At 40.5% G+C, this 14,279-nt stretch overlaps 1 protein-coding gene across 1 annotated transcript in view; it reads left to right on the top strand.

Annotated features, from left to right (window-relative positions):
• DGKQ (diacylglycerol kinase theta) overlaps positions 1 to 14,279 on the top strand; it is a 96,047-nt gene that overhangs the window by 52,469 nt on the left and 29,299 nt on the right. The window contains exons 7-9 of the mRNA XM_075078487.1: positions 1,594 to 1,662; positions 12,084 to 12,184; positions 13,664 to 13,887. Coding sequence (XP_074934588.1) covers positions 1,594 to 1,662; positions 12,084 to 12,184; positions 13,664 to 13,887 — 394 coding nt within the window. The remainder of the gene's footprint in view (positions 1 to 1,593; positions 1,663 to 12,083; positions 12,185 to 13,663; positions 13,888 to 14,279) is intronic.

Below are 14,279 nucleotides of genomic sequence, written 5' to 3'. Positions count from 1 at the left end.
AACATTCAGTGAGCACCTCTGTGCTGAAAGTGGCTTTTCAAAACTCTTGGGCTACCAGGGGAAACAATGGTAGAGCAGTTATCTCCCTTCCTCCAACTGACTCCTGTTTTAGCATATTTCAAAAGTAGTAATTGAACTTCATTGGAATAGTTTCAAGATGCTGTCACTGTAGATTTCCCTACTATCCAGACTGAGGGAGAAAGAGTAAAAAAAGAAAGATGTCAGCTTCTTCCCATCTAAACTTAGAAAAGGGAAGGTTTGGGAGCAATAAGGAATTCTTTCATATTGTTGTATTTGCTTATTCTTTTTTTAATTTTATTTTGGCTGAAGTGAAATTAGAGGTGGCATTCAGCTTCCATTCATTTCAGGGTGTTTCAAGAACATACTGTCTAAATTTCTCTCCAGTTTGAAACTTAATCTGTTTGTCTGTCAACTATAACAGGGAAAGTATTTCAACACTCTCTTATATTTTAAAAACCCCAACCCAGAAACATTACTGTTGGTCTTTCTTGTATTCAGTTGAAGCATTACCCAAATATTCAGTAAGTTACCTGGTCTCCAGGTTAGGACTCCTGCTCAGTACCCTTCTTGACGTGCTGTGATTCTGCTGCTTGGAAGATTTTCGTGTATTAAGATTCTGACTTCTCTAGTACCTCTTTTGCTCTGCAGATCTATCTTTACTGATTTTATTTTTCTCTCTCTTCTTTTGTGGTTTGATTTCCTGCTTTCTCCCTCAACTGCAAGGAATAGTTTTTATATAAGTGTTGCCTGGCTTATAGCTTTTGGGGGCTTTGTCTGCATCCTGATCAAAACTGACTGGGAATTTCAGTGCGTGGGAGTATGAATACCATTACACGATTAGTTGCACACTACTACTACTACCCCTAGAGAAGAAAAATTTATTATGTTCTGATTTGCAACAGTTTTGTATGGACCTGAGTGTCAGGAATGAGAATGCAGTCAGGGCATTATCGTCACAGAAACAAATGTGAATGTTAGTAGCTTTTATTTTAATCTTTTCTAAGTACTTTATGCATGATTTTAGAGGCTGTGTTATTATCCAACATGTTAGCTACTAGCTTTCAGTGATAGCGATGAACTGCTGTGAAAGAGCTCTTCTGGAGTGCAGTAATTTCATTCTCTTTGGGTGTCAGCAAACCTATTCTTCTGTTATGGAAGTTATTTACATAATGCCCATAATTCTGACTGGAAAGCTGTTACTGCTACTTCTGGACTGATTTGGTGATTTAAAACTTAATGGAAACCGTATATACTTTGGTCATAGGCAAACATGGCACCTTGAGAGAGGGATGAAATGCAGTAGTTGCAATATTAAAGCTAACAGCAGAAGGACTTCAGGTATGCTTTCACTGTAATCACATGTCAATTCAGGTCTTTTTTTTAAATGCTGTTTTTGTAGCATGGGTTATTATCATAAAATAGGCAGAAGAAGAAAGTGTGCTTTTCTGACTGAATTCTTTTGTGTTAGCTTCTTTGATGGACACCATCCTTAAATGACAAACAATTCCTCTCCCCTCCCCCCACCCAGTTCAAATTAACAAAAATGCTTTCTTAAAATGTCTGTTTTCACAGATGAAGATGATGACGTTGATGGGTCAACCCAGGGATCAGCAAAAGATGTCCAAATTTCAACAGATTCAAGTAAGCAGAATTTTAGTAAGTGGTGAATAGTTACCCATTCCAGTCTTTATTCATATAATCTTGACTTGCATTGCCTTATGAAAAAATATTAAATGGCTATTTTTCTAATGCTAGGTGTCAATTTGAGGCCCAAAGTTTTGGTCCAACACATTTATCCAGGGTATTACAGATATCTCATCACTACTTTCCACTAGTAGATTGGCATAAGTGACAATCTGTTTATTACCCTGACAAACAGATCATTTCTCTCAACTCAGTAATGGAAGAAAGCGTGGTGTTAACAATCCATAGATAAGCAACCAGTCTAAAGGGCAGACAGCAATGTCTCTTCAAAGCCTTCTAGTTTTAAAGTAGCTGGATCCAAATCTTACTGAAGACACCAGGTGAATTTTTTTTCTTGGGCACGTTGCAGTAAAAGTGTATGTATTCCTGTGCATCAGGATTGAGCCAGGCTGGTTGCTTCTTAAGCAGTTAAATTCTTACACATGTGGAGTTTTCTGTGGTTGGTATTAGCCAAACTCTTACCACTTCAGAAGATGAAGCCACCCACAATTTAAGGGCATCCCACCCCTTATACCCATATTAGTCACATGGTACTTGCTACCTAATGTAGCTGCATGGATTGCTGTAAAACTGAAATTTCAATGAACAAATATGATTTTTTTCCTTTTTTTTTTTTAGCCTGAAGGTCTTACAAAATTAATAGGATAATTGTGCAAACGCTGCTTGGATTTTTTTTTTTAAATCCAGCTCAGTATATAATTAACTCAGTAATGGAAGTGATCTCAGGCATGCTCTTACTTCACTTCTTGAAGTTTGAAGTTGCTGTCCCTTAATGACAGTAATTTATGATCCACCACCGTGTTCCCTTTCATTATGGGACGAGGCTCTGACTAATTGCAATTTATCTAAGGAACTTTCACATTTTCCAGTGCTTTAAGTCATATAAGTCGTTGATTATCAGGACTTTCATACTTCACTGACTAAGGCTATTTCCCTTACTCATGACTGTTCAAGAGCGCAAACCACGTATGCAGATATTTCAGCTGGATTGGTTAAAAGTACAAGTATAGGATTGTTCAGCTTTAGACAACCTTTTCAAAAGCAGGAAAAAGATGTGAAAATTGGGGGCAGGATACAAACTTCAATATGCCTTTTGTTCATATACAGTGTCCATCTGTGGACTGGAGAAGCAACAGTAGATGGTACATTTTCAAGGCTCATGTAAAGAATTGTTACTTGTGTTTTAAATAGAAGAGCAGCATTAAAACAAATTGCTTCCTCTTAATACATTTTCACAAAACAGAAGTCAGTGTAGACCCCAGTATCTTTGCTATGATTTAGAAAGCTTCATAGGTAGAGAGTGATTCTAATGTCTCTTGAAAAACAAAGCATTCACCAAAACAAAACAAAAAAGAAAAAAAAAATATTTGAAAGTTTTAGTTTAATGATATTAGGCGTCTCCAAATCTGGAACCCCAGAAGAGGTGAAGCTGCTTACAGCATCCTGTCCCTCTGTGGCTGAGCAGGGTGAAGCTCTGTTAGTGGGAACGTGTGTGTGTATACGTACACATATTCTGATACATATGTATGTATATATATGCATGCATGTGTGGCTGTGTGCAGATATGTGTGCATACATATATCTACATGCATGCCCTCCCTGCCTAGGTCTCTTGGTGGACCCCCAGCCCCCATGGTCAGCTGTCACTGGTTGTTGGCACCATGGACACACTGGTCACAGTAACCTTCAGTCCTTCACTTGCTGCACTCAGGAACCCATATGCGTACATGGAAACCACATCAACAAAAAGAGTTAGAAATAGTATATAATGAGAAGACAGGACAGACTGTTATGATCAGGTGCAGGGCATGGCCAGTCAGGGGCACCACCAGCAACCTCTCAACATGTGACCAGCTTCTTTTGTCTCCTTATCCCTCTATTTTCCCATGCTTGTTCCTCCCCAAACCATCTTGATCCCTCCCTTTTTCTGCCCTTGGTTCCGCCCTTAACAGCTCTTTTACAGTCCCAGAGTGCTCTTCCTGTGTGTGTCATAGAGCCCTGTATCCTGAGTGTCCTCCTCAGTTAGTGAAGTGACCCACAGAGCTTCTCCGTGCGGACTTACCTGGTGGGTGCTACCCCCAGCCCATGGGGCTGATGCCCTTGCATCAGGGCAGGGCATGGCTCCGCTGGTAACTTCGCTGACAAAGTTGCTGGGTTCACCGGCCAGCCATTGTGCTTTTGTGCCTCTCTGTGTGGGGAGTCATAACCTATCAAATTAAACATGACAGAGGCACAGTTATAGCATGCTGGACCTCTTCCTCCCATCTTTAGATAATGTCATTTGTGTAATATGGGTCAAGAGTGACCTGCTCATTAGCTTCTGTGTGTTGACTCAGTACATCTGCCACATCTTTTGGGATGTTACCATGCTCTCCCTCAGGAGTGTCTGAAATAAATTCTGTTCCAAAATACTGTGGCTTTTTGTAATTCCAGAACTCCATGTTTTACAGATGCATATTTTTAAAACCGGTGAAAACAAGTCAGAACAAATTTAATAGTATTGACTTGTAAAGATCCTTTTCCATAGGAAAGAAACCACTAGGAAAGGATGCGAAGTCTGTAGATTAATACTGGAAGAAAATTTGAATTAGTGGTCAGCATTCCATTTTGTTTCTTAGCTATTGTAGTAGGTTTGTGGAGTGAAGCGTAATGTTAGAAGATTTAAGTCTTAATTTTGGGAGCTTAAATATGTCAACAATGAAACTTAGCATACCAAGATACTGAAGCCAAAAGCATAAAATTACCATAAAAACAATCCAACACTTTCTGAGATGATAGATTTAACAGACCTACAAAGCAGGTTTGGAAAAGGACTATAAATCCTTGTGCCTGAGAACATGAGCCAGCTTCTAAAGACTTGTCTGCACAGTGAACAATTAACTTGGGGAGAACTGAATGTTACAGGGACAGTAGGATAAACATCATGTGGATGCTCTCATTAGTGGTTGTAGTGTCTGGGGAGCGAGTTGAGCCCCAAAGTCCATTTTCGTACTAAAATAATTCTTAGTAATTCTGGGAATATATAACCTGTAAAACTGCTCTGCATTGACAGACCTCAGATAGTTGGGGGTGGAGGTAAAGAAGGGGATTGAAAGTGCTCCTTAGGGGCGCCTCTGAGGGGTGTGCATTGTCTGTCCTTTCTGAGATGCAATGTTGAACTAGGTTTCGACCAGCACAGATTATTCCTGTTTTCCTGGACACAGAATTCATTGGTCTCAGCTGGGCTGCAACCACAGATGTACTCTGTCAAGCTTGAGAAGTCAAAGGCAAACTTCTGAAAATCATTCCTATTATTTCATGGTAATATGAAGACTTAACAGAGGGGAAAAAAGAAGTTGGTTCGTTGTATATATGCAACAAATGAATCATAGAGAAGCCATCTTAGTAATTCTGAAATAAAAAATGAGCTCTTAAGAGCTTTTACTTGTGTGTCAATCTGCAGGGATCTGGGAACATGAAGAGACATTAGATTCTGCCCTAATTGCTTGCCAGGAATCAATAAAAGCTCAGTACTTGACTACTCTATAGTGAGCCCTAGGCAGCTTTTATTTATTTTAAAGCTTATCCGTCATAGACAGTGGCTGAGGGATGTTGCTCCTCCATTTGCTCAGTTTCTTTCCTCACAAAAGCTTCTGCTCAATGGTACTTCAGAAGACACTCATTTACAAGTTGCATTACTGTACCTGGTGTCATGCTGAAAAAGTTTCTTCCCCCAAGACAGTTTGCTTCGCCTCCATTTGAAGATACTTAAAAAAAGAATATTATGCTCAACTGTATTGAATTAACTAGCGGCACAATGCTGGAAGATGTGTATTTCCTTTTCATGGCTGAATTGCCTGTAACTACTGGGAAAAGAAAAATGAGCATTCTGAAAAATTGCATGTTGCTTTTCTTTTGCTTCAGTTCCCCCATTGTGCACATCTTCCCTTCCTTTCCTTCCCTCGACTCTCTTTATCTGTGTTTTATGACACTTGATATTTCCCACTGTTGTTCCTACTTCTCACCAAGTTGTATTTTGTGTTCTTCCCCTACTTATCTCTCCCAGTTATTCTCCTTTCCCAAGCACATAATTTACTTCCCAGTGTTGCTGCCCTTTTGTCTTGATTACCTTTCAGTCTGCCTGTCCCTTTCTTGTTTCCTGAATCCCTTCCACCCTCCCTCATCCTTGATGCTTCAACCAGTTGGTAGTCAAAACATTGGTTGCTCTAGATGTCTCTTTCAGGGAAAGCAAGCACTTCTTCTTAACTACTTCCTGAAAATGCAAAGAGGTTTCATGGAAAAATCTCATGAAGAGAAACTTTGAAAAAATCTTCTTGTAGTTCTGTAGCATCATTGCCAGAAGGCTATGAAGAAATATTTGCAAATGTTATTAGCTATTCCTATTAAGAGCGAAGGGCATGACCTGGGAGTCTCTCTGCCCTCTGAACGTCTCTCAGTACCCACTGACGGCATATAATGTTCTTGTATTAGATAGACCCAAGTCATTGTCTTAGTGCTTGCTTATGATTGTGAAGGGTAATACTGAAATAAAACAAAACTTGCCAGTTCACACTGTTGTAGTTTGGAGTAGCAGTGGCTAGAGAAGGAGAGCAGAAAGCATGTGGATAGCATAGGTTTTTTTGAGAAGAATGGTACTTGGTAAGCAGTGTTGCTAGCATCTGGCATCTTAAGAGTAAAGCCCACCAGTATGTTTGGTGTAGGCTTCTAGCTTTCTTCAGTGGCAAAAACATTCAGGACTACATTATTTTCCTATCTCTGCCACAAGCTGAACATAAGTCTTTTCAGAATCTATGTCCTGTCTATGGGGATTTAGAAGTCAAAGGGCATGAACTTTGGACTCACCAAATGCTGTTTATCCCTTTCCCAGGAAAACTTGGTATCTTAGCTCACAAAGTCAAATACCGTAGTTTGGTAAATTATGCCTGGAGCTGATGTTTTTGTAGTTGTTTTCCTCTTGGAAAGCATAAGCATAAAGAGCAGGGTTTTTTCAGCTCAGTATCCCATGATAAGAAGAAAAGTAATGTGTTTTTCAGGAGAAAGTCCTGATACTGTGTACCCTGATCCAATAGAAAAAGATAAAAGACATTTGGCAGTGAAGCATCAATATTGTAAAACAGGCAGTAGCTCCTTTAAATAGTAAAATTTGTTATGTGCATCTGTTGCATATTAGCAAGACTTCTTTATACTTAGTGGTATGTAGACTTCATCTATAATTGGATCATTTTCTAATATTTAAAAACTGGAACAGGAGGGATAAAGAGCTTTACCTAACTTGAAAAGTGTTCATAGTTGAGCTTCTTTCCAAGGCTGGTTAGACAAGGAGACTGGCGTAAGACACCCCTTCACTTTCATGTTGCAGATGTATGCTTGAATTAGTTGGGAAATGTTTTTCTGGATGACTAGTTGTGGGCAAATAACTAGCTGTTTCTTCTTTTGTTAATGTGTCCCCAGAAGCTCATGTGCAAGAAAGCCATCTTTCATCAGGTTGCAGTAAAACTGACCTCTGTGAGTAGGGCAGTGACAAAGTTAAACATGATTTTTTCATTGATAAATTAAGCTTGTTTTGTATGATGGATAACCAGATTACCTTAAGGAAAGCAGGACTGAGCGTGCTGTTTATTTAGCTTAGGACATTACTACTGGTCTGTAGATCTAAACTCCTCCTTGCAAACCAGTTTATTTTAAGACTCAAGCCAATTTTTTGCAACATTTGTCTTAGGAAGTGGAGACCTCAAAAAAAATTTCCAGTTGAAATTGCTGGGGATTCTCTTGGGCCAGCTAGTATCTAAGAAGAGCAGACAACAAAGGCAGTTTGAATGAAAACAAGTACTGAAACTTGGATGAATGTTTTTATTCTCAGATGGTTGTCTGCCCTCTGGATTGCTAGAGAAAACAGTAGAGATTTTGATAATGTTATGAAAGTTCATACTCAGAACATTGGCTGTGCTGTCAGTAACCAGTGTTTGATGTGTTTTCTCAAATTGTGTTAGCCCTAAAGAAGGTCACCCAGGACACTGTGTCTTTCTGTTAAAATTTGTCTATGCTAAAGTCACCATGGAGATCACTCTGACAGAAATCTGTTTCTAAAAGAACTTCACTTTTTCTGACACTAATCCGGCAGTGTTTAAAGGATTGGATCACTTTCATGTGTGCTATAGTCTCAATGCAGTGACAACAGAGTTTCAAGAATATTTTAGAAGTGAGAGTTGATGATATTTAAATGTTCCTTATATTGTGACTAAAAAACCAACTGACAACAGGCACAACCACTAAGGTGATAATTGGAAAACTGAAAAGCCAAATCCATCTGGTAATACTACTCTTAGTATTAAAAAAAATACTTGAAAAGTCCTGACGTATCATATATCCCACACTAGCTTCTCCAGTAGAATAATTTACTCTCCATTGCTGTAAAGAGTGTACATTGTGTGATTGTTTTTCTTAAATGGATGTTGTAAAAGGTTCCAGCTAACTCCTCTCAAAAGAATACTTAAGGAATAATCACATAGAGAAGAAGTCAGAGCTGTGCTTCCAAAGCCTATTCTTCTTGACAGGCTCCAGAAGTAAACCTGCAAACCAGAAGCACAGGGACTTGTCATATTGTAGATACCATTTAGAAAGGCAATCATTTTGCTTCTTCAATTTGACTTTGATTTAGGATTTCAGTTCTTTTGTTTCCTGCTTCAGCCCTTTCTGCTTTCACATCAATGCGCAAGTGGAAACCAGTAACAAGTGATGTCCCTCAAGGGTCCCCGCTGGGACCAGTGCTAATTTTTTATCTTCATCAGTGACAGATAGTGGAATTGAGTAAACCCTCAGTAAGTTTACAGATGATGCCAAGCTGAGTGGGGCAGCTGATTTGCTATAGGGAAGGGATCCATCCAGAGGGACCTGGACACACTGGAGAGTTGTGCGTGTGAGAACCTCATGAGGTTCAACAAAGCCAAGTGCAAGGTCCTACACCTGGGTCAGGGTAATCCCCAGTATCAACACAGGCTGGAGGATGAAGGGATTGAGAGTAGCCCTGCAGAGAAGGACTTGAGGGTACTGGTGGATGAAAAGCTGGACATGAGCCAACAATGTGCGCTTGCAGCCCAGAAAGCGAACCAGATCCTGGGCTGCATCAGAAGCAGCATGGCCAGCAGGTTGAGGGAGGTGATTCTGCCCCCCTGCTCCCCTCTGGTGAGACCCCTCCTGGAGCACTCTATCGAGACCTGGAGCCCTGAGCACAGGAAGGACACAGAACTGTTGGAGCGGGTCCAGAGGACGCCACAAAAATGATCTGAGGGCTGGAGCACCTCTCCTATGAGGACAGGCTGAGAGAGTTGGGGTTTTTCAGCTTGGAGAAGAGAAGGCTCCAGGGAGACCTTATTGCATTCAGTACTTAAAGACAGTGTATAAGAAAAAAGGGGGAAGGCTTCTTAGTAGGCCCTGTAGTGAAAGGACAGGGTTTTAAACTGAAAGATGGTAGATTTAGATTGGACATAAGGAAGAAATATTTTATGATGAGGGTAGTGAGACTCTGGAACAGGTTGCCCAGAGAAGTTGTGGATGCCCCGTCACTGGAAGTGTTCAATTTCAGGCTGGAGGAGGCTTTGAGCAATCTGATCTAGTGAAACATGTCCCCATGTCCATGGCAGAGTGTTTGGTCTAGATGATCTTTTAAGGTCCCTTCCAATGCAAACTATTCTATGATTCTATAATCTTGTTTGTTCTGTTTGTGTCTGTCTTTGTACAAGCATCCCTTGTACAGGCTTCTCTTCACAGAGTCACGGTATGACTGATGTTGGATATGATGTTGGAGTTTGTCTAGGCCAACCCCCTGCTCAAGTAGGCTCAGTCAGAACCGTTTGTTCAGGGTCATGTCAAGTCAGGTTTTGAGTATCTCTGAATATGGAGACTTCACAGTCCTCCCTGAACAACCTGTTCCAGTGTCACAGGTACCAAAATAAAAAAAAAAGGTTTTTTTTCTTAGGTTTAAACGTAATTTCTTGTGTTTCAATTTGTGCCTGTTGTCTCTGTCTGTTCACCTTTACAGCCTCCCATTAGTTACTTATATACACATGGATAAGACATGCCCCCCCTTCCCGATCCTTCATTCTCCAGAATGAACACTCCCAGTTCTCTCAGCCTCTCCTCGTATGAGATGCTCCAGTCTCATCATCATCTTCATTGGCCCTCCCTGCATTCACTCCAGTACATCCATGTCTTTCTTTTATTGAGAGTCCAGGACTGGGCAGAGCTCTCCCAATGAGGTCTCAGCAAGGCTAAGTAGAGAGAAATAATGATCTCTGTCAACCTGCTGGCAATGCTGTTGCTAATGCAGCTCAGGGTGCTGCTGGCCATCTTTGCTGTAAGAGAATGTTGCTGGCTTATGGTTAACTTGGTGTCTTCCATGACCCCTAGGCTATCTCTGCCAAGCTGCTTTCCAGCCAGTCAGACACTGGCTTGGGTTATTTTTGTAGAGGTGTGGGATTTGGCATTTCACTGTGTTGAACTTCATGAGGTCCCTGGTGGCACATTTCTCCAGCCTGTCAAGGTCCTTCTGAATGGCAGCATACCCATCTGGTCTATCAAGCACTCACTCCCAGTCTTGTGTCCTCTGTAAGCAGGCTGAGGATGTACTCTGTCTTTTCCAACCTTGATGATTCTATTTTCTATGATCATCTTAAGCCATCAGTGAAGAGGGTAAATGATATTGGCCCCAGTATTGACTTGCAAGGCTACTTGACTAGTGACTGGCCTACAGCTGGACTTCATACTTCTTTGGACTAGCCTTTTGAGCGCAGCAGTACAGCCAGTTTTCAGTCCACTTCTCTCTCCACTCACCTAGTCTGTACTTCAGCCATTTGCCTATGAGGCTGTTAAGGGAGACAATGTCAAAAGCCTTACTAAAGTAAATAAAAACACCGTGCAATTTTCTCTCCCCATATCCACCCAGCCAGCTGTCCTATCACAGAAAGTTACCACTTTGGTTAAGTATCATTTCCCTTGATAGGTCTGTGCTGACTACTCTCATTCCTTGATATGTCGGAAAATGGGTTACAGGTTTTAATTGCTCAATCACCTTCCTAGTGATCAAGGTCAGGCTGTCAGGCTGCTGTCATGCAACTTGCGGCCATTAGTGACATACCCTCATGGCCAAGACTTTTGCTCCAGCAGCTACACAGCTCTTTCACAAAGGCAGGCCCTCCACAGCTGCCTGGGGCTTACCTGCTAACGTGACTGGAGATGTGTTCTTCAGCCTCATCTGGCAGTTCACTTGTCGTCCAGTTTTCCTCTTGGAACATCTCTGCCAGGCCACCAGTTGAGCAATTGGCACAGTCTCGCTGCAGGCAACAGCATGGCAAATGACCTTGTTGGAGTAGGATTTGTCCATAAAGAGCAGTCATGTCTGTTGTAAAGCATGGGCTCCCTGGGGAGTGCATGAAAGAACCTGCGAAACTGGCTCATCAGGTCTTTTCATAAAGATCCGATCAGGAGAGGACAGAATGTCTGTCTTGTTGGAATCTTCTTTTTGGCTTGGATTGATTAACTTCATTTCTTTCCATAGGTGGTAAGGACACACTTATCAGACTGATAATGTTCATTTGTTTCTAAAACCTCTAAAACTGCCTGTTCTATGAGAATTTGGTTGCACTTTGCTGTTGCTCTTCAAATAGTTGCTTAAATAAGAGAGAAGCTTTGTCATGCTGTGATCTATACCTGACTGAGTCTTAACTCATCTTTGTGAAAGGTGAACCTGAAATCCTTAACTCTTCACCCATTCCAAGATGTCTGTACAGCAGCCTGGTTTGAGCATGGATTTGATAAGGCTTTAGTGAAATGAAAGACAGCAAAGGGTTAGTTCTTCCTTTGCCGTACCTTCTTTCTTCTAGTTTTAATGTTATTCCTGTATTTTCTCCTGTTGTCAGTACAGTTAACCAGGTTCTTTAAGGACTTTCTTTGGAAGGATGCTCTCAGAACCAGCAGTGCTTTGGGAGCTGTTCTGAAGGTGATGCACTCTGTCACGATCTTCAGGTTGTTGAACTCACCAGTAATAAATGCAGTCTTGAATGGTGAGGATGAAGAAGTGATGACATAAACAGTATAGTTATATATAAACAGTTATATCAAAAGTCTGGATAAAACTATGATTACTTGAAGTACTCCTCCTGCTTTCCTCTGTAAATGTACCCCTGTTTTAAATGAAGAGTAACAAAACAAAACTAAAAAGATTCAGCCTGAAAGCTTGTGATGAAGAAATAGTTCAGTTGGTTAAAAGCAGGTTTTTAATAGTTCCATTATATGCGTCCTATTCAGGTAGCTTTATGATTTGAGGGGTGTGTTATTGAAATACAATAATTGTTTTCATTCAGGTAAACAAACATTAAAGATATTTGATGGGAATGATGCAGTGAAACGCAATCAATTTCGACTGATTTCAGTACCAAGGATTGCAAAAAATGAAGAAGTTGTGGTAAGATACCCGGTGAAGGTCAATATTCCAGTGTGATAAAGGGGCATATGCTTGTGTATTACAATAGTCTTTGCTTTACAAATGCAATTCAACAACAATAAAATCTGTAAATGGGCTATAATGTTACAATGTAATTTGACTTCTTCACGTAGTACTCTTACTTTGGTGCTGGCCTACCTATCTATAGCATAATGGGGACCACAGCGTATCACATGCTAAGCACATGTTAAGCATTCTCCTTCCCTGTGTGACACTGAAGACTGATTTTACTGTGTGAGCAGTACTGGATAATTAGCTGCTTATATCTTGCTCCTTTTCTATAATATTTAGTGGTTTGACATTTACCCTGGACAGCCACTGCTATTGTGTTCAGTTAATCGGCTTTCAGGATTGAAGCATGTCATAGTTGCCCCCACTCGGTGGCTGTGAAAGTAATGAATTATCAATCACATAGTGGCCAATCCCTAGCTTTTCGAATGCTCCATCTGACTCAGTAATAAATCAAATGATCTGTAAAGATCTTAATTTAACAGGCTAGCAGAGACCCCATGCTGTACAGAAATGAAGCCCAGAAGGTGTTGTACAGCAGAATTGAGCATGGTGAGGACTCAGAGTCATAAAGGACTTGGCACAGAAGCCTGGAGAATTTATTGCATCAGAATTTTGACAATTTAAACCTACAGCTTGTTTAGATTTTTATCGTGTTATTGTGCTCAAAATCAACAGGAGTTTTGAAATGGTTTGTAGTGTTCTGCATGTCAAAGATCTTCAAGGAAAATTCCGTACAGTGCTGAAAACACTTTTATTTAGACGTGCTACTTTCCTTTCAAGCACATTTTGTCAGGCTGCTGCTTATAATACCAGGGCAGATTAATACCAGTTCTCATAAGAGACTTACTGGGCTGTATTTGCTGCAGTGTCTGTATTAGCAGAGGTGCTGTAGGTGTGGGCCAATAATGGTTGTAAAACTCCTGTGACTGCTTGCATCTTCCAAGGACAGCCCTTACCTTTCCTCTTCACAGGTGTGTGGGTTCAGGGCAGCCGTATGCTGAGAAGCTCACTAATTTTCAGCAGCCCCTTAGTGCGAGAAGATTGAATATGCAGAGTTGGGCACAATCAAGTGTAAATTACCATTTTTCTTGTGGAGTAAATTTTGCATGCAGTGAATGTAGCTTTACTGTTGGTGAATTTTTACATTTGATCTGTGGAGTTAAAATGACTATCACTTGACAAAAATACCGTGGTCTGTGTTCAAATTCATTGATATTTCAAAGTCTTTTTTTGTATCTTCCACTAGAATTTGTGTTCAAAACTTGCTCTTTTTTTGGTTTTTTGCCATTGTTATTTATCTACTGTTCTGCGTTTAAAACATGTGTTAAAGGTTGGTTCCATAAGTAAGGTATTTATAAATGTCTATGGGTATGCAGGTATTAATGGTGTCTTTTCAAGAAAATGTTAATTTATCTTACTGCGTTGTAGGAGGCTGCTCTGAGGGCATACTACATAAATGATGACCAGCAGGAGTATGAGCTTCAGACCTTTACGCAGCAGGCACTGCTGTCTGATGATGTTATCAACAGGAATGATGCTGCAGAGGACAGCAACTTGGGCTCAGTATTCCGCGAATCCATTCCTGAAGCTTGGATCATCAGAGCCAAACCAAAGGATGAGGAAGTGATCAGAATTTATCCTGCCTGGCTGAAGTGAGTATTTTCCTCCTTTATCATAAAGTTATTCTGCTTAGCTACATTTGCCCTCTGTAGCCTAGCCCAGTGTGTTTCAGTTATTGAAGTTGCCCAAGTATAACTGAGAATGTAGTTTCTTTTTCTGTATTTCTGGCAGCATCTTTTTAATTTTCTGAATGAATAATATACATATTACTCATTTCCGTGCATGGAAACGTGCTTCTGGGTTTCTTTACATGCATGAAACATACTGTGCAACTTGTGCAGTTCTATTATAGTGCATTTGGCCAACAAGACGCATCTTTACATTAACTGCATCTGTAAACAAATGATGACATACACATGTCACTTGAAAGCTTTATAGTTTTTTTGAAGAAATATTAAGTAGGAATAATTCAGTGTAACTTCTG

This window comes from Phalacrocorax aristotelis, chromosome Z (genome assembly GCF_949628215.1).
Source record: "Phalacrocorax aristotelis chromosome Z, bGulAri2.1, whole genome shotgun sequence".
NCBI classification, from domain to species: domain Eukaryota; kingdom Metazoa; phylum Chordata; class Aves; order Suliformes; family Phalacrocoracidae; genus Phalacrocorax; species Phalacrocorax aristotelis.
Note: the sequence above shows the minus strand (reverse complement) of the source record. Positions and strands in the feature narration are given on the sequence as shown.